At 48.8% G+C, this 24,736-nt stretch overlaps 1 protein-coding gene across 2 annotated transcripts in view; it reads left to right on the top strand.

Annotated features, from left to right (window-relative positions):
- Positions 1-22,982: 22,982 nt before the first annotated feature.
- LOC134568110 (myosin light polypeptide 6-like) overlaps positions 22,983-24,736 on the top strand; it is a 56,879-nt gene continuing 55,125 nt past the window's right edge. The window contains exon 1 of one of the 2 annotated variants that reach the window (XM_063426428.1): positions 22,983-23,212. In XM_063426428.1, coding sequence (XP_063282498.1) covers positions 23,033-23,212 — 180 coding nt within the window. In that variant the 5' untranslated portion in view covers positions 22,983-23,032. The remainder of the gene's footprint in view (positions 23,213-24,736) is intronic. The other variant, XM_063426418.1, reaches the window with a different exon arrangement.

Below are 24,736 nucleotides of genomic sequence, written 5' to 3'. Positions count from 1 at the left end.
GGGTACTCTTCCCTTGCGTATCTGCCTGCTAGTAGGTCATGTTGGATGTCATCGTCTTCTAGATTGCACTGTAATTGCTGGTCTCCCTTCGGGCACAGCCCAGTGTTGTTGTGTGCGGTCAATGTTTGTGTGTATGTTCATTAGGGTTCCAAGTGTGGCCATGAGGTCGTTAGGCTAAGTGTGGGTAGTCTCTAGGTCCCTTGGGTGTTTTGTCGGTCTCCTAGCGGTCCGTCTTTGTGTTGGTTGATGTGGATCTGTGGTTGTCCTCAATTCCTGTATCTTTTTGGTGATGGTATATTTTGTGAACCTTAGTTGTACTTCGTAGCCTAGGCTCTATATGGCGTGTTGAGGCGTCATGTCCCTATATGTCAGTGGTGAGTCGGTCTAAGCCATGAGGTGTACTCCTATCTTGCCTCAAGTCTCATCGCCAGTCGCCTTCCAGGCGACATCGGTGTCGAATGTTTTGTGTATTGTTGTGTCGTGAGTGCAGGTGCTCGTGTGCGGGTCCTATGTGGGTAGGGGTGTGTGGAACAATTAGAGGTTGAGGGGTGGGGGAGACCATGGGGTCTCGGGTATGCTTCCGCATCCTCGGCGCGCCTGGGTCCGTTCCCCGTATCACTCAGTGGGGTCCAATTCGTCATCCACTTTGTGTGAACTCCTACGTTATGTATAATAGCCACGGCCTCCAGGATTCCGTGTGTCGTTCTCCCCGTTCCTGGAGATCTGCTATCCGTGCTTCGGCCGTTCTTATTTCCTCCACTGTGCGTTTCCAATGTTCCATCGTGGGTGTGTCCTCCTTCTTCCAGTGAAGTGGGATTAAGGATTTGGCTGCATTTAGCAGGTGCCTCAATATCGATTTTTTGTAAACCTGCAAGGGTTTCTCTGTGTAATGTAGGAGGGCCGCTTCCATTGTCAGGTCCTGAGGTTCATCTAGTATGGTGTTTATTTCCTGTCCAATGTTCCTCCAGAATGTTTTAATTTTCCGACAATCCCACCAGATGTGGCGTAGCGTGCCTTCACCGTCATGGCACCTCCAGCAGATGTTGGGGATAGTCGGGACGTATCGGTTGAGTTGGGCCGGCGTGCGGTACCAGTGTGCCATCAACTTGTTGTTGACCTCCTGGAAGTGTGTGCTAGCGGAACTCTTGTGCAGCAGGGTTAAGATTTTTTCCCATTGATCATCCGAGAAGGTCTTGGCCGTCCATTCCTCCCATGGACGTTTAAACAGGTTGTTTTTCGAGCGGGTTATCAGGATCTGATACAGAACCGAGACTCTCCCATCTGAGTCCGGTGTTTGCGAGCATAGTGTCTCGAACCATGTTAGTTCTCGATGAATTTTGGTTCTGTGCGGAAGGTTAAAATAATAGTGTCTCAATTGGGCGTAGTGAAACTGGTGCATGAGCGTGGGTGGTCTGTCATCCGATAGTTCCCTTAGTGATTTCACTCCTGCATTGGTAAGCACAGCATGAATCGGTATGTATCCGTCTTGATGGGCTAGTGGCCATGCGGACTGGGCGAGTCCATCCCCCAGATTTGGGTTGTGGGTTATGGGTATCAATGGGCTCGGTTTGGGCGAGATCCTTTGGTCGTTTCGCAGCTTGTCCCAGTGTTTGAGCGTGTGTGCCACTGGCGAGTCAGCCCCTAGGGTGGCCTGTGCTGTCTCTTCCCTGTGCCACAGCAGTGTGTGTATTCGGTGATCTGTGGAGTCTCTCCACAGTCGCACCCATCGCTTGTCAGGAGGGGCCACATGAAGCTCTCTTATTCTCTGTAGGATGGTGGCTTGGTGGTACTTCCGAATGTCCGGCATAGCTAGCCCTCCCCATCTCCTTGGGAGGCAGAGTCTGTCGTAGCTAATTCGTGCTCTGTCCCCCTTCCAGACATATTGTGTGAGCGCCGTTTTCAGTGTCTTAAAGAACGCGGGAGGTACCGGTTGGGGTGCCGCGTGGAAGAGGTATAAAATCCTGGGCAGGATATTCATCTTAATTACCGCTATCCTCCCCAGCCATGATATGTGTGCATAGCTCCATCTCTTCAGATCTCCCAGAAAGGTGGTCAGTAGGGGTTGATAGTTGCACGTATAAAAGTCCTTTGCTTCGTGTGTGATCCACAGTCCCATGTACCTCATCCGATCCTGGCACCAGTGAAAGGGGAATTGTCTTCTCAGTTGTGTGCATTCAGTTTCGGGTACCGTGATGTTTAGGATGTCGCACTTTGTGAAGTTGAGTTTCAGTCCCGAGATGCTTCCATACTCATCGAATTCCTCGAGTAGTCGCGGGATGGAATTTGTCGGGTCCCGGAGGAAAATCAGCATGTCATCCGCGTATGCGGCGACTTTATGTTCGTGCGATCTAAAGTTGAGGCCCGTGATCCCTTGGTTTTTCCGAACCCGATCTAGAAGCGGCTCCAGGGTGAGGGCAAATATGAGTGGGGAGAGCGGGCAGCCCTGCCTTGTGCCGTTTCGAATGTCGAAGCTGTTCGTGAGGGCCCCATTCACTCTGACTCTAGCGTTCGGATCACTGTATAATGCGGTAATCCATGTGAGCATACCCAATCCTATGCCCATCTTGCGTAGCGCCTCCGTCATAAAGTGCCAGTCTACTCTATCGAACGCCTTCTCGGTGTCTGTGGAGAGTAGGAGTAGTTTCGTCTTCGTTAATCTGGCCAAGTGTTGTACTGCGAAGAGACGGAGGGTGCAGTCCCTAGCCTCTCTGCCCGGTATAAAGCCTGTCTGGTCGGGGTGTATGAGTCTCTTCAGATGCTTTTGAAGTCTCATCGCAAGCACCTTAAGGAGTGATATTGGGCGGTAGTTGCCCACTTGTTCCGGGCATTTGCCTGGTTTGGGGATAACCGTGACTATGGCGGCCAGTGACTCCCTGCCGAACTTTGTTCCTTCCCGCAAGCTGTTGAGGGCCTTAGTTAGGTGGGGTATGAGGATGGATCCGAATTTTTTTAGGTATTCCATCGGGAAGCCATCTGGTCCTGGGGCCTTTCCGGTTTTTGCTACTTTCAGTGCCATTTTAATTTCTTCCTCGGTGATGGGTACCTCCAATGTGTCCGCTTCTTCCTGGGTGAGGGCGTCCGGTTGAAAGCTCTCTAGGTATCGTGTTGTATCCTCCTTCCTCACATTCCGAACCGAGCTGTCCTCGTCCCCACGTATGTTGTATAGCTGGGTATAAAACCTGTGAAATTCGTTCGCGATGTCTTCAGGGAACTGGGTGGTTGTGCCCCGGGTTGTGCGTATGGCGTGGACTTGCGCTCGTCCCTGTTCGCCCTGTAGCATCCGTGCCAGTAATCTTCCGCTCTTGTTGGCATGCATGTAGAAAAATGCACGCGACCGTCGGGTGTTACTGGCGTGTTTGTGCTCAAGTAGATCGGAAAGTTGTCGTCTATGTGCTACCAGATCCCTGTAGGTTTGGTCCTGCTGGTCTCGTTTGTGAGCCATTTCCAGTTCTGAGATCTTCCGTGTCAGGTCGGCAACTTGGCGCCCGACATCCTGTTTCCTCCTGGTGGTCATTTGGATCAGGTGCCCCCTGATGACGCTTTTGTGTGCCTCCCATATCGTCATATTCGAGATCCCCTCTATTGCGTTTTCGGCGAAGTAGTGGTTGAGGTGTTCCGCGATTTGGGTCTTGAGGAGCGTGTCCGTCAGGAGTGCATCATTGAGCCTCCATGCGATTCTGGTGGGTCGGTACAGGGGCGATAGCAGCGTTATCTGTGCCGCCCCATGGTCCGACCATGGTGTGGTGAAGATGTCCGCTCTTTGCAAGTATGAGAGACCCTCCTGTTGGATAAAGAGGTAGTCTATACGGGAGTACCTGTCGTGTATTGTGGAGTAATACGTGTAATCCCGGTCTTCGGGGTGTAGTGCTCTCCATGTGTCCACCAGTCTCAAATCTCTGAGGGCTTTGTGTACCGTTCTGATAGCCGAGTGAGGTATGCTGCTGCTTCCCGTAGTGGTGTCTATGAGTGGATCCAGTGGGATGTTGAGGTCTCCGCCAAGTATGAGTATGCCTTCTGTGAACTTTGATAGCTTTGACAGTGTTCGTCTGAGAAAGCTAGCTTGCCCGGTGTTGGGCGTATAGACCGTGGCTATTGTGTATGTTCTCCGCGCTATTTCACCTTTGATGAAGAGATATCGTCCTCCTTCGTCAATCTTCGTGTCCGTGGGCGTGAATTGTAAGTGGGCAGCTAGGAGTATCGCGGTTCCTCCCTTGCGTGACGTTGGATGATTGCTAAAGTAGTTGACTGGGTAGTTCTTGTCTTTAAGCAGGGCGTTTGAGACCTCTCTGAAATGTGTCTCCTGCAGGAGGGCGATGGAGACCTGCTGTCTCTTAAGGCTCCGCAATAGGTGTGTTCTTTTCTCTGGGGTGTTCAGGCCCCTACAGTTTTGGGATCTGATTACCAGGGGAGCCGGTGTGTACGCCATGTTTGGTATGTCTTCGTCCGTCAGGGGTGTTGGTGTGCTCGGTCCGACCCGAATCCGCTGATTGTATCTTATTGAGCCCGTTCCGGGTGGGCCCGGGCGCGTCGCGGTGGGGCCCCTCTCAGTTGGGTGAGTCGGGGGTTGGTGCGTGGGTGGGTTGGGTCAGGAGGGGGGGATGGGGTAGTGTTGTTGTGTGGCGTTAGTTCTCGGTGAGGTGGTTCCTCAGAAGGAACGTTAGTGTGGTGTAGGTGTGGTGTCGTCTCCTCTAGGGGTGTGGGTGATTGTGTGTGTTATCCCGAAATGGGGAGAACCCCGTGTAACTGGGCGGTCAACCAGTGCCGTACCCCCGTTCTATGGAACCGGCTGGGCGTCGGCAGTGGCCCCCCCAGTAGGTTCGTCTACACGGGTGTCGGTTCCGGTGGTGGCCTAGGGCCCAATGGTGTGTCCTGCTACTGCAGTGTTTGGACAAGTGGAATGTGGGTCAATCCAAACATGTCAGGAGTGTCGTCAGTCCCACTATTATGGTCCTAACTGTGTGGCACTGTGCTCTGGTATGTGTTGTGCTAGCGTGAGTCCATGGTAACGGGTTTGTGAGTTGGGGCACCCAGTGGTCCCAGCGATTCCCCCGTCCAGTAGTCAGCCCCTCCGAGGGATGACAGTCGTAATGGTCTGGCGGTATGTTGGGCTTGAGGTGCGTTACATCCGTGAGTTGTGGTCTGCGTGTGTACGTCACCTTCCGGGCTTCTATACTGATTTGCGGGGTAGCAGGGTATGGTTGATATTGGCATGGGAGCAGCGTGGGGAGTCATATGTCCTTCAGGTGGGTTACCCCTGGGTTGCGTCGCTATCTGTCTCTCGTGGGTGTTCCTGTGGCTGTCTGGTGGTGGATTTACGGGTGGGCCATCATGCCCTCACATGGGGTCCTAGTCTTGGGCTCCCTCGTTAGGCGCTGGTGTGTAACGTACCGGGAATCTCCCTGCCCAGATCCTCGCCCCCGGCAATGTCGGGCATAAGGGGCGGAGGGGAGGAGGAGGGGGGGGGAGGGGGGACAAGCAACACAAATTGAGATATAACACTTTACCGCGGTACAAGCAGTTATTAACAACAATTCTAGCATTCAATATCCAAAGAGATATCCCCCAGTATCCGAGTGTGTGTAAGTGCCCCTTCACCCTGCCATGAGACCCGTGTCTTCAAGTTATACTGCTGCTTCAGGGGTTCGTGTCATTGTCTCATGCCGTGGCTACTGTGGTGTGGTCCTCCATGTCCCACCTATTTTTTTTTTTTTTTTTCCCCCCCCTTTTTTTTCCCTTTTTTTTTTTTTGTCTTTCCCCCCCCCTCCCCCCCTGTGAGAGGTATATTCCCTCGCCCCCCCCATCCCACCTCCCCCCCGTGTTGTTGTAGAGGAGTAGGTTCTGTGGTGTCAGACCGCTTGTCTCTGGCCGTGTATAAATGTGCACTTAGTTGCCTGACTCCCACCCTCTCCGTCTAGCCCCCCGTCCCATTTTCTGGTCTGTATATTCGCCCCCCTCCCCCCCCATCCCGTGTCAGCCGTGTGTGTGTGTGTCCCCCGCCCATCCACCCGGCATTCGTTTTATGTGAGTTTATTGTCGATCGCTTGAAGCCCACAGTCTCATGAACACCGTCCATGGCCAATGCACCGGCCTCTGCGTCAAAAAAGTAATCGCACCAAGTCTCTCAGTGATGCAGGGGTCCCCTGGGATCATGAACACATCTCCCTCCCACCGCTCCCCCCCACCCCAAAAAAAAAAAAAAAGAAAGAAAAAAAAAACAGTCCCCGCAGGGGGGTCCACTTCGGTGCGTGTCAGGTGCTATGTGCTCGTAAACGTAGCTGCTCGTGTCAGTCCCCGTGCTGCACCACCTGAACAAGGTTACCCGCCCCCTCCACTCCCCCCCCCTGCAAGGCCGTGCAAGTGATGTCCCAGTATGCTGATTATTGTCAAGTAAAGTGGGGTATGTGTCCCAGTTAGCGGACTAGGTAAAATTCAGGTGTTGCGTGAATGTGCTTATCTGGATGTCTCGTGGATTAGATGCCCAATGTTGTATGTCCGCTGGTCTCCTGTCATCCTCCTGGGGTCTCCCGCCGTCCTGTCGGGATCACCGCTGCAGGGCGTGGAGGGTGTTATTCTCCTGATTGTGCTGGGTGTTGTGCTGGATTCTGGGGTCTGCGTGCTGGTCCTCTGTGCGGTGAGTCTTCCCTGCGTCTCCGTGGTGCTCTCTGGTCCAATCGGTTAGGTCTCTGCTCTTGCTGGCCCAAGATCCAGTCGGGGACCTCCGTGCGTGGTAGGCCCAGGTGCTGAAGAAAGGCCGGGACCTCCTCAGGCCACCTTAGGGGTATCCACTCGTTGGCATGTTTGGCGAGCAGGCAGAAGGGGAAGCCCCACTTATACGGTATGTTGCGTGTCCGGAGCAGTTGCGTTACTGGCCGGAGTGCTCTGCGGGTCTCGAGTGTGAGGGGGGAGAGGTCCTGAAATAAAGCTACCTCCGCTCCTCGGAACCGCCAAGTTGGTTGCGCTCTGGCCTTGTTCATAATCAGCTCTTTGACTCTGAACTCGTGGAGGCAGCAAATTACATCTCTGGGTACATTATCTAAGTTGCGAGGTCGTAGCGCTCTGTGAGCGCGGTCAAAAGATATACGCTGTGGCGAGTCCTGGCCCATAATGTCTCTGAACAGGGCTGTCAGGGTGTCTGTCAGAACCTCTCCCCCAGTTGATTCAGGCAGGTTGCGGATCCTGATATTTGCCCTGCGGCCTCGGTTGTCCAGGTCCTCAGTCTGTCTCCTTAATTGCAGGAGCATGTTGCCCTGTCTGGCTATTGCTGCGTCTGTTGCATTTAGTCTGCTTACCGAGGTGAGGTGCGTGGCTTCTAGGGCCTGTAGTCGGCCATCTTGCGCCGTTATGTCTCTCTGGAGTGAGGCCACTTCCGACCTCATAGCTTCATGCAGTGTGGCTGACAGTGTCTGCAGATCAGCTTTCGTCACCATGGCTTCCGTGAGAGCCCTGATGTCGGCTCGGATGTCTGCCAGTGAGGGTTCTCGTGCGTCGGGTGGTGTCGGCGGGAGCTGGCCGTCGGCCATCTTGGGGCCGGACGTCTCACGCGGCTGCCTGCTTGGTGTGCTGAGGTAGCCGTCTAGTGGTCCGGCCTGCAGCGTTCCCTGCTGTCCCTTCTGAGCGTGGTGGGAGTCAGACCTCTTGGTGCGACCCATTAGGTAGGATTTCTGCTGCGAGTGCGCTGTTTTTCGCTCTGTGGGACGGAGCTCCTCCGTTATGCTGCCATTTTCGTCGGCAGTCCACCGGAACCTCCAGAAAGGGGATGTTTTCACTTTAAAATGATGGTCGTTGAAAGTGCTTGGAATAAAATCAGCAACCCTGAGGCGAAAACATTTCTACATTTGGTAGATCACAAGGGCTTCTTTTCTCCTGTAATTATTGTATCACACGAGCTTAGTGGTGTACTAGCAAAACCATTAACAGATTTATTTAACCAATCATTGTTAACAGGAGTAGTCCCAGAAGATTGGAAGTTAGCGAATGTTGTGCCCATTCACAAGAAAGGTAGTAGGGAGGAGTCAGGCAACTATAGGCCAGTAAGCCTTACTTCAGTAGTGGGGAAAGTGATGGAAACCATGTTAAAGGATAGGATTGTTGAACATCTAAAAACACATGGATTTCAAGATCAGAGACAACATGGGTTTACTTCAGGGAGATCATGCCAAACTAATCTTATTGATTTTTTTGATTGGGTAACTACAATTATAGATCAGGGTGGTGCAGTAGACCTTGCTTACCTAGATTTCAGTAAGGCTTTTGACACTGTTGCACATAGAAGGCTTATCAATAAACTACAATCTTTGAGTTTGGATTCCAATATTGTTGAATGGGTTAGGCAGTGGCTGAGTGACAGGCAACAGAGGGTTGTAGTCAATGGAATATATTCAAAGCTTGGGCTTGTCACCAGTGGGGTACCTCAGGGATCTGTACTTGGACCCATTCTCTTTAATATTTTTATTAGTGATATTGCAGAAGGTCTTGATGGTAAGGTATGTCTTTTTGCGGATGATACTAAGATATGTAACAGGGTTGATGTTCCAGGAGGGATAAGCCAAATGGCAAATGATTGAGGTAAACTAGAAAATGGTCAGAGTTGTGGCAACTGACATTTAATGTGGATAAGTGCAAGATAATGCATCTTGGACGTAAAAACCCAAGGGCAGAGTACAGAATATTTGATAGAGTCCTAACCTCAACATCTGAGGAAAGGGATTTAGGGGTGATTATTTCTGAGGACTTAAAGGTAGGCAGACAATGTAATAGAGCAGCAGGAAATGCTAGCAGAATGCTTGGTTGTATAGGGAGAGGTATTAACAGTAGAAAGAGGGAAGTGCTCATGCCATTGTACAGAACACTGGTGAGACCTCACTTGGAGTACTGTACACAGTACTGGAGACCAGGGGCGGGCTGGGCCGGGGGGCAGGGAGGCAATTGCCCCCCAGGCCGCCCTAAATCCTTTTACGACCGGCCGCGGCGGGCCGGCCCTTTAAATGCTGCAGCCGCCTGAGCCCTCTGTAAAGAGCGCTCAGGCGGCTGCCACACTGCCTCACCTCCCCTCCCCTCCCCTGTAGCGTGGCTGAGCTGCTCTCTGGTCTGTGGTGCCGGCCGGAGTGATGGGAAGGTGCACGCTCAGTGTGCACTTCCTTTCAGTCCGGCCGGTTACAGGAAACAGAAACTCCTGTTCCGCACGGAGTTTCTGTTTCCTGTAACCGGTCGGACTGAAAGGAAGTGCACACTGAGCGTGCACCTTCCCATCACTCAGGCCGGCACCGCGGACTGGATAGCAGCTCGGCCACGCTACAGGGGAGGGGGTAAGAAGAAGAGGGGGAGGGGGGAGAGTAAGAACTGAAGAGGGGATTGGGGGGAGAGTAAGAAGAGGGGATTGGGGGGAGAGTAAGAAGAGGGGATGGGGGGGAGAGTAAGAAGAGGGGATTGGGGAAGAGTAAGAAGAGGGGAGGGGGGAGAGTAAGAAGAGGGGGGGAGAGTAAGAGGAGGGGAGGGGGGAGTAAGAAGATGGGGGAGAGTAAGAGGAGGGGAGGGGGAGAGTTAAGAAGAGGGGAGGGGGAAAGTAAGAGGAGGGGAGGGGGGAGAGTAAGAAGAGGGGAGTAAGAAGAAGAAGGGGAGGGGGGAGAGTAAGAAGAGGGGGGAGAGTAAGAGGAGGGGAGGGGGAGAGTAAGAAGAGGGGGGAGAGTAAGAAAGGGGGAGTAAGAAGAAGAGGGGGAGGGGGGAGAGTAAGAACTGAAGAGGGGAGGGTGGAGAGTAAGAAGAGGGGATTGGGGGGAGAGTAAGAAGAGGGGAGGGGGAGGGGGAGAGTAAGAACTGAAGAGGGGAGGGTGGAGAGTAAGAAGAGGGCGGGAGAGTAAGAAGAGGGGAGGGGGAGAGTAAGAAGATGGGGGAGAGTAAAAGGAGGGGAGGGGGGAGAGTTAAGAAGAGGGGAGGGGGAGAGTAAGAGGAGGGGAGGGGGGAGAGTAAGAAGAGGGGAGTAAGAAGAAGAGGGGGAGGGGGGAGAGTAAGAAGAGGGGGGAGAGTAAGAGGAGGGGAGGGGGAAAGTAAGAAGAGGGGGGAGAGTAAGAAAGGGGGAGTAAGAAGAAGAGGGGGAGGGGGGAGAGTAAGAACTGAAGAGGGGGGGTGGAGAGTAAGAAGAGGGGATTGGGGGGAGAGTAAGAAGAGGGGAGGGGGAGGGGGAGAGTAAGAACTGAAGAGGGGAGGGTGGAGAGTAAGAAGAGGGGGGGAGAGTAAGAAGAGGGGAGGGGGAGGGGAGGGGGGAGTAAGAAGAAGAGAGGGAGTAGGAAGAAGGGAGAGGGAATAAGAAGAGGGGAGCGGGGAGTAAGAAGGAGGGGAAGTAAGAAGAGGGGGGAGAGTAAGAAGAGGGGAGGGGGGAGAAAGAAGAGGGGGGCGGGGGAAGTAAGAGGGGCGGAGTAAGAAGAGGCGAGGGGGAGAGTAAGAAGAAGGGGGGAGTAAGAAAAGGGGAGGGAGGGAGTAAGAAGAGGGCAGGGGGGATAATAAGAGGGGAGTAAGAGGGGAGGGGGGAGTAAGAGGGGAGGGGGGAGTAAGAAGAGGGGAGGGGGAGTGAGGGGAGGGGGGGAGTAAGAAGAGGGGAGGGTGTTGCGGTCACCGGCCCGCCGAGCCTCACGGTCGTGCCCGACCGGCACGACCGCTCCGACTACACGAGCTTACCTGCTCGTCGGTGAGCCGGGAACCGCGCACATAGTTCTTCCGGGCATCGCGCCCGGATCCAAGATGGCGCCGACCGCGTGGTCGCGTCTATTACCAGCCCCGCCCCCGAGAATTATACCAACGTGTGCGTGACGTCACGACGTCAACGCACACGCACGTTTTGGGGTCAGAGGTCGCCCTCTGACCAATCATAGCCTAGAGAGGGGTATTTAAACCCCTAGCTTTCCCCATTACTTTGCCATGTCGTGGTTTCAGTTTCCTGGTTTCCTGAAAGTGCTATTCTCGTGTTTCTGATTTCCTGGTATCCTGATCCTTGGCGTTTCCCTGGTTATTCTGATCTCTGGTTTCCCTGACTTGGCTTGTTTAATCGGTATTGAGTATTTTCTGGCTTCCTTGACCTCGGCTTTCCCTTTGACCATTCTCTGTCTCTAGCGAATTAGTCCGGCCATTCTAAGGACCGGTTTACGCTCTTTCCTATTATTTTTCCGTTTCTTACTTATGTATATGTTTACATAGTTTCTGCGTGCTGGACCACATTACTAGTCGTGACATTACGACATGGCCATGGATCCTGCAGAACTATGCAAGCATATGATCGCATGTGAGAGTAGGGTGGAGGATATGGACCACAGGTTAGACCAATTTGCCCAGGCATTTCAGACCTTGCTCCAGAGGACTGCCTATTTAGAGGTCCCTCCGGTACCACCTGTGGTTCCGCCACCTGTAGTGGTTCCCGTACCACATAAACCACCGTCCATAACCTTGTCACCGCCCCCTCGCTATGGAGGTGATTCTAAGGAATTCAGAGGTTTCTTAAACCAAATTGAATACCACTTTGAGGCCTCTCCCGGTTCATTCCCAACAGATAGATCAAAAATAGGCTATCTGATGAACCAATTAACTGGAAAAGCTTTAACCTGGGCTAACCCCTTATGGGAAAGTGGTGACGCAGTAGCCCGTGATTACAATACTTTTCTTACGGCCTTTAAAGCTACATTTGAACCTAAAGGCAGGGAGAAGAACGCTGCCAAAGCCCTTATGCGAATCAAGCAAGGCACTCGTTCTGTAGCCGATTATGCTATAGAGTTCAGGACATTAGCGTCTGAGGTTGATTGGACCAATAGCGGTCTGGTGGCTGCTTTCTCTGAAGGTTTAGCTGAGAATATACACGATGAGACTGCAGCTAGAGACCTTCCGGTTAGTCTTAATGAGTTTATTGCTTACATGATAGACATTGACAACCGGCTCAGAGAGAGAGAGAAAAACAAACAACGTAACAGACGCTCTAATTTGTCCATAGCTCCTCGTTTCTCTAACCCAGTGGTGAGTAGCCAAACGCCTCTTCCTGAACCTGAACCCATGCAATTGGGTAGTGCTAAACTCACTGAGGCAGAGAGACAACACAGACGTAACGAGGGGTTATGTATGTATTGTGGCAAGAAGGGGCATCTAAGGTCATCATGCCCGGTTCGGCCGGAAAACTTGCACACCTAAGGCACGTACGGGGACCGACCTTAGGTGTGATGTATATGTCCCCTAAATTGACTAAGAACCGTTTCCTTATCAGAGTAACCTTATCTTTCGAGAACACTACTGTTCAATGTGAGGCTATGATTGACTCTGGGGCAGCGGAGAATTTCCTAGACAAAGAATTCTCTGCAAAACATCTCCTGCCCTTAAGACATAAAGAAAAACCTATAGCAGTCGAGGCCATTGATGGGAGGCCTCTTACCCAGCCTTTCATCACACACGAAACTCTGCCAATCACTGTTTCAGTGGGTGTTCTCCATTCTGAAGAAATGACCTTTCAAATTATCTCTTCACCTACAGTTCCGATAATACTCGGTTTCCCTTGGCTCCTTAAACACAATCCACGTTTGGATTGGATTGAAGGAGAGATTGTGAGTTGGGGTGAGAGATGCAAAGGTGTCTGCTTTAAACAAATCCCACAACCTATTGGCACCATTAATGTTCCTGTTACACCTCCTTTGACCACACAAATTCCACAACAGTATATGGATTTGAAAGAGGTATTTAACAAGGTCCAGTCAGAAGGGTTACCTCCTCATAGACCTTATGACTGTACTATAAATTTATTACCAGGGACTATGCCTCCCAAGGGAGGAATCTATGCCTTGTCCCCCCAGGAAAATCTTTGTTTAGAGGAATACATTAAGGAGGCTCTCAGAAAGGGTCATATCCGTAGGTCCTCCTCACCAGCCGGGGCTGGCTTCTTTTTTGTCTCTAAAAAAGAAGGAGACCTACGCCCTTGTATTGATTATAGGGGTTTGAATAGGATTACCATCAAAAACGCCTACCCTATTCCCCTTATATCAGAGCTATTTGACAGATTGAAGGGAGCTCGAGTCTTTACCAAGCTCGATCTCCGAAGTGCATACAATCTAGTCAGGATTAAGGACGGTCACGAATGGAAGACCGCATTTAACACCAGAATGGGACATTACGAATACCTGGTTATGCCGTTTGGTTTATGTAACGCTCCAGCGGTATTCCAGGATTTTATTAACGATGTCCTAAGAGAGTACCTTCACATGTTCGTTCTAGTGTATTTGGACGACATTCTCATCTATTCCCCAGACCTAGAGACACATCACGAACATGTGAGAATTGTACTGAAAACCCTGTTACAAAACAGCCTTTACTGTAAACTGGAGAAATGCCAGTTTGACCAAACGGAGATACAATTCCTTGGATACGTTATATCTCCGTCTGGTTTCCAGATGGATCCTCGTAAACTGGAGGCAGTCTTACGGTGGCCATTACCCAAGGGCCTTAAAGCTACTCAACGCTTTATAGGTTTTGCGAATTACTACCGCAAATTCATAAGGGGATTTTCCTCCGTGATTTCCCCTATAACCAATTTAACAAAAAAAGGAACAAATTGTATATCTTGGCCCAAAGAAGCAAGAGAGGCATTTGAACAATTAAAATTTTTATTTTCCTCAGCACCTGTCCTGACCCATCCTGATCCATCCAAACCATTTATCCTAGAGGTGGATGCATCAGAAACAGGAGTCGGAGCCATTCTGTCTCAAAGAGAAAGTCCTGATACGCCTTTACATCCCTGTGGATTTTACTCTCGCAAACTCACACCTGCAGAGAGGAATTACGACATAGGGAATAGGGAACTTTTGGCCATTGTACTTGCCCTTAAGGAATGGAGGCATCTCTTAGAAGGTTCCAAAGAGCCACTTTTGATCTTTACTGATCATAAGAATTTGGCTTATATTGGGGACGCTAAGAGACTGTCCTCTCGTCAGGCTAGGTGGTCATTGTTCCTCTCCCGATTCAATTTCGTAATTACGTACCGGCCTGGTACTAAAAACATCAAGGCAGATGCACTTTCTCGGCAGTTTGAGACAGATGAAGTACCAGAACAGGAGATATATCCTATTGTACCTCCTGAATGCCTCATTGCCACTACTGTTTCCGAAGTGTCTTCTCCACTCTTCTGTGCCATAATAGCAGATCAAACTCAGGCACCTGTGGGAAAACCTCCGGACAAACTGTATGTGTCACCTCAGTTTCAAAAGAAGATACTAGATTTGTTCCATGACAACCTCACAGCGGGCCATCCTGGAGTCCATAAAACTCTCTCAGCCGTCTCCAGGAGATTTTGGTGGCCTGCTCTCAGAAACGACATCAAAGATTATGTTGGGGCATGTCAAATATGTGCAGTTTCTAAAGTTCCTCCTAGGTCACCTCCTGGACTGTTACAACCACTGCCCATACCTAGTGCTCCCTGGACCCACTTGGCCATGGATTTCATTGTGGATCTACCCAGTTCAAACGGGTTTAATACAGTCCTTATGGTTATTGATAGATTCACGAAGATGGCACATTTCGTCCCACTTAAGAAATTACCATCTGCTCAAGATCTTGTTCAAATATTCTTGAGAGAGATCTTTCGGTTGCACGGTGTACCCAAAAACATAGTATCTGACAGAGGTACCCAGTTTGTTTCTAGATTTTGGCGTTCCTTTTGCAAACAATTGGGCATCGAACTCTCCTTTTCATCAGCATATCACCCTCAAACAAATGGAGCAGCAGAGAGGGCGAATCAGTCTTTAGAAGCCTATTTACGTTGCTTTATAAATGCCAATCAATCTAACTGGTATGAGCTCTTACCCATGGCTGAGTTCGCCAGAAACAACGCCACTCATGAATCTTCTAATCACAGTCCATTCTTTGTTAATCAGGGTTATCACCCCGCTGTTTTACCTTCTGCATTCTCAGACACAGAAATCCCCGCTTTGGACACCCGTTTAGAATCGATTCATGATACCTGGGATGCCGTCCATTCAGCTCTGCAAAAAGCCTCATTCCGAGCAAAGGTCCAAGCTGACAAGAAACGGGGCGCTAATCCTGTCTATCTTCCAGGTGACAGGGTGTGGCTCTCCACGAGACATATCAAGCTTAAGGTCCCATCCATGAAATTTGCCCCTCGGTACATTGGTCCCTTTCGAGTTACCCAACGTATTAATCCAGTGACCTATTCTTTGGCACTACCGGCTCATATGAGAATAGCGAATACTTTCCATGTGTCTCTACTCAAGCCCCTTACTTGCAATCGCTACACCAGGGTATCCACTCCTCCTCCGCCCTTGGTAGTGGGTGATCAAGAAGAATACGAAGTCCATTCTATCATGGACTCCAAATTATCCAGAGGTGTCTTGTCCTATCTCGTTGACTGGAAGGGTTATGGTCCCGAGGAACGTTGTTGGGTTCCTGCTGACCGGGTCCATGCGCCCCGTCTTATCCGGTCGTTTCACAACCGCTTTCCTCTTAAGCCGGGTCCTTCCCGCCCGGTGCGCGGTCTTCGAGTGGGGGGTACTGTTGCGGTCACCGGCCCGCCGAGCCTCACGGTCGTGCCCGACCGGCACGACCGCTCCGACTACACGAGCTTACCTGCTCGTCGGCGAGCCGGGAACCGCGCACATAGTTCTTCCGGGCATCGCGCCCGGATCCAAGATGGCGCCGACCGCGTGGTCGCGTCTATTACCAGCCCCGCCCCCGAGAATTATACCAACGTGTGCGTGACGTCACGACGTCAACGCACACGCACGTTTTGGGGTCAGAGGTCGCCCTCTGACCAATCATAGCCTAGAGAGGGGTATTTAAACCCCTAGCTTTCCCCATTACTTTGCCATGTCGTGGTTTCAGTTTCCTGGTTTCCTGAAAGTGCTATTCTCGTGTTTCTGATTTCCTGGTATCCTGATCCTTGGCGTTTCCCTGGTTATTCTGATCTCTGGTTTCCCTGACTTGGCTTGTTTAATCGGTATTGAGTATTTTCTGGCTTCCTTGACCTCGGCTTTCCCTTTGACCATTCTCTGTCTCTAGCGAATTAGTCCGGCCATTCTAAGGACCGGTTTACGCTCTTTCCTATTATTTTTCCGTTTCTTACTTATGTATATGTTTACATAGTTTCTGCGTGCTGGACCACATTACTAGTCGTGACAGAGGGGGAGTGAGGGGAGGGGGGGTGTAAGAAGGAGGGGAGAAATGAAGAAGAGGGGGAGGGGAGTAAGAAGAGGGGAGGGGAGATAAGAAAAAGAGGGGGGTAAGAAGAAAAAGAGGGGGGTAAGAAGAAGAAGGGGGGAGTAAGAAAAAGAGGGGGAAGTAAGAAGAAGAAGAGGAGGGAGTAAGAGAAAGAGGGGGAAGTAAGAAGAAGAAGAGTGGAGAGTAAGACGAAGAAGGGGTAAGAAGAAGAGGGGGGAGTAAGAAGAAGGGGGAATTAAGAAGGAGGGGAGATAAGAAAAATAGGGGGGTAAGAAGAAGGGGGGAGTAAGAAAAAGAGTGGGGAGTAATAAGAACAAGAGTGGGGAGTAATTAGAAGAAGGGGGTAAGAAGAAGGGGGTAAGAAGAAGGGGGAGTAAGAAGAAGAAGAATGGGGTAAGAAGAAGAAGAATGGGGTAAGAAGAAGAAGGGGGAGTAAGAAGAAGAAGGGGGAGTAAGAAGAAGTAGGAGGGTTAAGAAGAAGAAGGGGGGTGAGAAGAACAAGGGGGGGAAGTAAGAAGAACACAGGGAGGAGGGGGGGGTAAGAAGAGCACAGCACACACACACACACACACTCAGCATCCCTATACATACACAGAAACACAACATGCATCCCTTACACACACACAATGCAACCCTTAAACACACACACACAATGCAACTCTTACACACAAAGACAATGCATCATTTGCACACATACACAGAAACATACAATGCAAACCCTTACACACACATGCAAACACACACACTGTTTTTCTTACATACACACAGAAACACAATGCATCTCTTACACTCAATGCACACACATACAGACACACCTTGCATCCCTTATGCATACAAACACAAATTCACACAATGCATCCCTTACACACAACCAGAAACACATAATACATCCCTTATACACAAATACACACTGCTTCCACTACACACAAACACACTGCATCACCTGCACAAACTGGTATCCCTATACACTACATACCATAAGCACACATATTAGATCCTCTACAATAACACAACACATCCCCTACACACTCCACTCCCTGTGAGCGAACTCATGGGTGGGTGGAACCAGGGCTGCCATCAGAAATTTTGGGGCCCCTGACAAAGCACAAGGTCTGGGCCCCCCTCCCCCGACCCCTCCCTCCCGGGCCCGCCCACGCCCTACCTAGTCCGCTGACAATGATGCGGGACTGAATGTGGTGTGTATAGTGTAAGTGAATTAGAATGTGTGTAATGGATGTAGTGTTTGTGTGTATTAGATACTGTTTGTGCAGTGAATGCAGAGTGTGTTAGTGTAGCAGATGCAGTGTGTATAGTGAACGCAGAGTGTGTTTGAGTAGTGGATGTAGTGTGTGTACAGTGATGTAGTGTGTGTTTGTGTAGTGGATGTAGTGTTTGTATGTACTAGATGAAATGTGTTTAGTGGATGCAGTGTCTGTAGTTGATGTAGTGTGTGTATTAGACGCAGTGTCTGTGTATAGTGAATGCAGAGTGTTTCAATTTGTGGTGGATGTAGTGTGTGTACTGTGAATACAGGATGTTTGTGTAGTGGATGCTGTGTGTACAGTTAATGCAGAGTGTGTGTCGTATAGTGAATCCAGAGTGTGTGCATAGTTTAGTGAATGCAGAGTGTGTGCATAGTTTAGTGAATGCAGAGTGTGTGTTAGTGTGTAATGAATGCAGAGTGTGTGTTAATGTGTAGTGAATGCAGAGTGTGTGTTAATGTGTAGTGAATGCAGAGGGTGTGTTAGTGTGTAGCGGATGCAGAGTGTGTGTTAGTGTAGTGAATGCAGAGAGTGTGTTAGTGTGTAGCGGATGCAGAGTCTGTGTTAGTGTAGTGAATGCAGAGAGTGTGTTAGTGTGTAGCGGATGCACAGTGTGTGTTAGTGTAGTGAATGCAGAGTGTGTTAGTGTGTAGCGGATGCAGAGTGTGTGTTAGTGTAGTGAATGCAGAGTGTGGTAATGTGTAGCGAATGCAGAGTGTGTGTCAGTATAGTGGATGCAGTGAGTGTGTTAGTGTGTAGTGCATGCAGAGTGCATGTTGTATTAGTGAATGCAGTGTGTGTATTGTATTAGTGTATGCACTGTGTGTGTTAGTGTATGCAGTGTGTGTTGTATTAGTGTATGCAGTGTGTGTGTTTGTGTATGCAGTGTGTGTTGTGTCAGTGTATGCAGAGTGTGTTGTGTTAGTGTATGCAGTGTGTGTTGTGTTAGTGTATGCAGTGTGTTGTGTCAGTGTATGCAGTGTGTGTGTTGTGTCAGTGTATGCAGTGTGTGTGTTGTGTCAGTGTATGCAGTGTGTGTGTGTTGTGTTAGTGTATGCGGTGTGTGTGTTGTGTTAGTGTATGCGGTGTGTGTGTTGTCAGTGTATGCGGTGTGTGTTGTGTCAGTGTATGCAGAGTGTGTGTTGTGTTAGTGTATGCGGTGAGTGTGTTGTGTCAATGTATGCAAAGTGTGGGTTGTGTAAGTGTATGCAGTGTGTGTTGTGTCAGTGTATGCAGAGTGTGTTGTGTCAGTGTATGCAGAGTGTGTTGTGTTAGTGTATGTAGTGTGTGTGTGTGTGTTGTGTCAGTGTATGTAGTGTGTGTGTTGTGTCAGTGTATGCAGTGTGTGTGTTTTGTCAGTGTATGTAGTGTGTGTGTGTGTGTGTTGTGTCAGTGTATGCAGTGTGTGTTTTGTCAGTGTATGTAGTGTGTGTGTGTGTGTGTGTGTGTGTGTGTGTTATGTCAGTGTATGTAGTGTGTGTGTGTGTGTTATTATTATTATTATTATTGCCATTTATATAGCGCCAACAGATTCCGTAGCGCTTTACAATATTTTGAGAGGGGGGGGATGTAACAATAAATAAGACAATTACAAGAAAACTTACAGGAATAATAGGTTGAAGAGGACCCTGCTCAAATGAGCTTACAGTCTATAGGAAGTGGGGTATTAGAAACATTAGGATAAGTTATGTCAGTGTATGTAGTGTGTGTGTGTGTGTGTGTTGTGTCAGTGTATGTAGTGTGTGTGTGTGTGTTATGTCAGTGTATGTAGTGTGTGTGTGTGTGTGTTGTGTCAGTGTATGTAGTGTGTGTGTGTAAATTTGTAATGAGGAGGGGGAGGGGGGGTCATTTTAACATTATTAAAAAAAAAAAAAATTGATTCATTAAATTGTTTCTCCCCCTCCCTGCTTACCTGTGTCTAGGGAGGGGGGAGATTCCATCCCCGGTGGTCCGGTGGCATGGTGGGGCCCCCCGGCTCCCTGTTACCGCAGAGGGTGCCCAGGCCTCCAGCTTCTCCTCTTCTCTCCTCCAATAACTCTCGCGAGACCCGCGGAGCGTTGCCATGGCAACCGGGTCTCGCGAGAGTTATTAGCAGGGAGGAGAAGAGAAGAGGCTGGAGGCCTGGGCCCCCTCTGCGGCAACAGGGAGCCGGGGGCCCGCGGCTGCACACATAGATCGCGATATTCGCGATCTATGTATGCAGAGAGGGAAAGTGGGGCCCAGGACTGCCAGAGCAGTCCGGGCCCCCCAGGGCCGCCGGGTCCGTGACAACTGTCACGGTTGTCACCCCCTGATGGCGGCCCTGGGTGGAACATATAAGTGGACTTATGAGTGGGCCTTATGGGCATACCCACCGTCAGGCCCTGGGGCCCAGACCTTGAGCTGTGTAAGAGGCCCCCAAAAAATGGAGCTGCTTCCAATTCTCCCAGAACATTGAATTTTGTGACCACAGTTGCAAACAGCCTCCAGAGATCCTGTTCTACACCAGACCAGTGGAGCCAAACTGCAGCCCATCATCATCCTCATCTAATTGTAAGTAGGCAATCTAGTATATTATTAGTGACACTAATCTACAATTTACCTCACATTAAAGGGACACTATAGCTTAATGAAGTGGTTCTGGTGTCTATAGCTGGTCCCTGCAGGCTTTTTAATGTAAACACACACTGTGTGCAGCACTGGCGTTAGTTCATATGGCAGATCATATGGGTGGGGCATTGTGATGTCACATGGGGGGGCGGCAAATTTATATTTTGTCTAGGGCGGCAAAAATCCTTGCACCGGCTCTGATCCTGGGCAGGTGCACCAGTCTACTGGTGACCCACAGGAGGGGAGTGCACTGATTGCAATGCACTCTCCTCCTGCCCAGACCCGTCTTGAGCGCAGTGCAAGTGCCCTCTGCCCTCTGCCCCTAATTTACAGTGGCTCACACTCACAACAAGCAGTGCCTGGAGCCCTTTGCAGAGACGGAAACAAAGAGGTTCTGCGGCAGCTGGCCGTCCTGCAAGCATTACATTAAACAGCTGTTCCCCATGCAGCCACAGGTGGCGTTGTGCTGGGAGACTGTGATTACTCTTCACTTTCTCCCAGCCTACAGAGCAGTGCATGGGGGAGAGAGAGGAGGAGGCATGATTTAATCTTTCAATAAATCCTCTAAGCAAACCTTTATAAATTTTGGGGGATCAGCTCTGTTTCCACAGTTTATTGGTGTTTACTCTGATGTCTATATTAATATTGAGGGATGTCTAAGTAGTAACGTCAGTGTGTGTCAGCAGGGCCAGCCGTTGGGGTGGGCAAGCTGTGCGGTCACGCAGGGTGCCATGACAACAGAGGCACCCGGCGGCCAACACAGCTCACAAGTTTGGTACACCAGCATATATAATTTAAACTATTCGCTGGTGGTCCACTGGTGCGCACCAGCAGTAGGTGCAGTCAGATCATATCCTCTCCCTCGTGGTTCCGGCGCTCAGTTAGTGAGTCAGAGCACAGGCTCAGAGATTCTCAGCCTGTGCTCTGACAACATTGAAAGTCAGAGCCGTGAAGGAGCGGGTATGGCAAAGAGCTACTGATTAGCATAACATCAATATCCGTTATAAAACCAGGAAAAGGTGGGCATGGATGGTGAACTGATTTGGTGGCGCAATGGGCCACTTGACTGGTTTTGCCCCCCAGGCCTAAGGCTGCCAGCCCTCCCCTGCTGGAGACCATATCTTCAGAAGGATATTGATACCTTAGAGAGAGTTCAAAGAAGGGCTACTAAACTGGTTCATGGATTGCAGGATAAAACTTACCAGGAAAGGTTAAAGGATCTTAACATGTATAGCTTGGTGGAAAGACGAGACAGGGGGGGATGTGATAGAAACATTTAAATACATAAAGGGAATCAACACAGTAAAGGAGGAGACTATATTTAACAGAAGAAAAACTACCACAACAAGAGGACATAGTCTTAAATTAGAGGGACAAAGGTTTAAAAATAATATCAGGAAGTATTACTTTACTGAGAGGGTAGTGGATGCATGGAATAGCCTTCCAGCTGAAGTGGTAGAGGTTAACACAGTTAAGGAGTTTAAGCATGCGTGGGATAGGCATAAGGCTATCCTAACTATAAGATAAGGCCAGGGACTAATGAAAGTATTTAGAAAACTGGGCAGACTAGATGGGCCGAATGGTTCTTATCTGCCGTCACATTCTATGTTTCTATGTTTCTACACAGACATTGCTAGTAAACAACTGCGTGTAAGGACAACTGAAAATATCAGGGTGGAGCAGATGTTTTCTGTAAAGAACTCAGTAGGAGATGATCAAGTTTTAATATAAAATTGTTAAACCTCATTCCTCCCCTTCCCCCCCAGCTTTGATTACCACATGTCTATAGTTATATGTTTGTCACTGTGATTGTCCCCTGCTCTTCTCCCAGACTCCCCAGCGGTCCTAGGAGAAGAGCAGTGGAAGTCACGCCCCCTCCTCCTGACATCATCAGGAGAGGCCGGCCGACTTCCCTGGCTGCAGGGAGAGAGGTAATTAGAAAAATCCGAGTCCCAGCGGCAGGGGATTCCAATTTTTGTGCCCCCCTGCTCTGGCGCCCTAAAGCGGCCGATTGTGCTGCCTTATGGACGCGCCGACCCTGCCAAAACTGCACACAAACACAGTACTGCACTGAAATGGCATTACTACCAACACATCCCTGCATTCATATATAAACACACATCTGCATTCAAACGCCAACACCACACACAAATACACCTTTTTCTATTGTAAGAATGTAATGACTATCTGGCATTATATGAAATTTTTCTTTGTGCCTGCTTTTTTATTTGCGGGCCTGTGTATTTATAAATGTTATGCATTCCTCCCTCCAAAACCTATGTCAGTGGACAATTTGTCTGTCTAGAACAAATGAGTTTGACATCCCTGATCTAGAGCTCTGAAAATAAACAATTTGAATTCAATGCATTGCTGCTGGTAAATCGTTTTTTTTTGTTTGTTTGTTTTATTTATATATATATATATATATATATATATACATTTTGAAAAAGACTTAAAAGTTTATATATTTTTTTGTCCCACAGAATATAAAACCAAAGGTCTTGGAGGTTCTCCAAGACTGTCTATGAAAGCTCTAAATGTTTTTCTGTTCTTTGTTTTCAGACTAATGCACAGCTTGGTCCATTTGCCAAAGAGCTTATCATATCATACATATCTGCATTCCTCATCCTCTTGGATGACATGTGTTAGAATAGATCCTGAAATCAAACCTGCCTCCCCTCTGTTATCATTTCCACCCCTCCTGCCACCTAAGGGGAATTATCTTCAGTTGCTCCCATGTGGCCTCAACCAACTTACGTGCCAGCAGAGTAACCCCACTCCTCAAACCCTCCTATATGAAATGGAAAAAAAAAAGTAGTGTGAGATTTTCAGACCAGCTACTTAATTCAACTCTTGAAGCCCTCCCTCTCCTAGTCTAAGGGTTGATCCATATGAGGTCATTGATAAACCAAGCTATTTAAGCTAAGAACCGAAGACCTTCATCCTATGCTCTTCGTAATCTGTGTCTACTTTTCTTGCTGTGAATCACCATGCCTCCAAAGAAGGACCTGCCTGTAAGAAAGCCACTAGCCAAACCCGTAGTCAAGTCCAAGGCACCTGAGGCATCTCCTGCACCAGCTCCTGCTCCCAAATCCAAGGAACCAGAACCAAAACCAGTGCCAGTACCAGAGAAGCCCAAAGAGGCTCCCATTGACCTTTCCAAAGTGAAGGTGAGTAGGAGGAAACTTGTTTCTGATGTGATAAACTGCTTTAGGGAGGCAAGGGGAAAGTGCCCTGAGACACTAGCACTAGGGATTCCACAATCACCCTTTTAAAATAATTTGGCAAGTTATAAGCAAAAGTGATTAATCCGCACAATAATCCTATAGATTATTTAGATCACTCACTTTGAAAAATCTGATTGTTATGGGTCACTGAAAAGCATTGTAAGATCAAATCAGGTTCTAAGCAATAAACAGGTTTACTTTACAATTTTTTTCTCACCTCAAATTAATAAACTTTCCAAATGATTCAGTACTGGTCACTATTAAAGCCTATGGGAATTTTTGTAAGTAAATCATTTGAAAGTTGAATAATTTTTATATCTTTATTTGTTTCCAAGGTCAAAGTGTTATATTTATCATATATCTTCCTTGACCAAACACTGCCCAACTATGAGTTTAGTAACAATCTCTGACTTAGTGTAATGTGCCTGGTAATTTTTAACCCTTTGTAGTTCTCAAGATGAATGAAATTATGTGGTTTATTTGCTACACCGTGAATTATAACGTGGGATTGTGAATCCCCGCCACCCCTAAATAGAAAAAGAGCAAAAACTTACCTTTAATCCTGCACCAAGGCTAGGTTCTCCGGCAGCCTGATCTTCCTCCGGTGACAGCAATCTCTCTTGCTGTAGGTGGAGGGATGTCAGGGAGGCAGAATAAGGAGGTGGTATGCTGCCATGGGTCATCTCTCGCCGGCATGCTGTACTTGTTGATGACAGACATCCAATATGCACGTAACTGACATTACCCAGCTTGGAATTTTTGTTCAGGGTTGGCTAATGGTGCTTTAATACTGCTGCTGGTGGCAGCAAAGGGCTACAGCTTTGAATGTGCAGCATTTAATTTTGCAACGCATGCAGACTCCAAGCACAATCGCCACTTCAAATCTCTGAAGTTGTCAAGGTGCTCGAAGTAACCCTTTATTGAACAAACTCCCAACTGACATGATGAGGTGTCTGTAAGCTGAGACAAAATATCCTTGGAGATATGTGAAATGTATTATGAAGGCATTTAAAAAAACAAAACAAAAAAAAATATCTTTATTTCTGGACAGCCAAGTGACATTACAAGCAGCGTAATAACATAGACGGACAATGATAGATTGACATTTTATAAAGAATAGAAATTAATGTAACAACATTTCAAGACCCAATTCAGTGCAGCTGAATGAACAGTAATAATATGGATGATGATGCAACAAGGTTTACATTTTATTTATGTGTGCATTTTCTATGCAGTGAGCGCATAAACAGAACGTAGATATGTATGTGTTTGGTCGAATAGAGAGATTTCCAGCTGATGCTAATGATTCAGTCATTGTGGTGTATAAATAATGCAATAATAGACATGAACTGTAAAGCTACATCTATTCTTAGAGCACTGTTCTTCCTTTATAAGGGTATAGTGAGGATGTGCAGATATACAACATAAGTACACACTGCAGAAAGAGACTTAACTGCTGGAGAACAT

Source organism: Pelobates fuscus, chromosome 1, assembly GCF_036172605.1.
Source record: "Pelobates fuscus isolate aPelFus1 chromosome 1, aPelFus1.pri, whole genome shotgun sequence".
Taxonomy (NCBI): domain Eukaryota; kingdom Metazoa; phylum Chordata; class Amphibia; order Anura; family Pelobatidae; genus Pelobates; species Pelobates fuscus.
The sequence above is the reverse complement of the archived record's forward strand: the minus strand, read 5'-3'. Positions and strand labels throughout refer to the sequence as shown.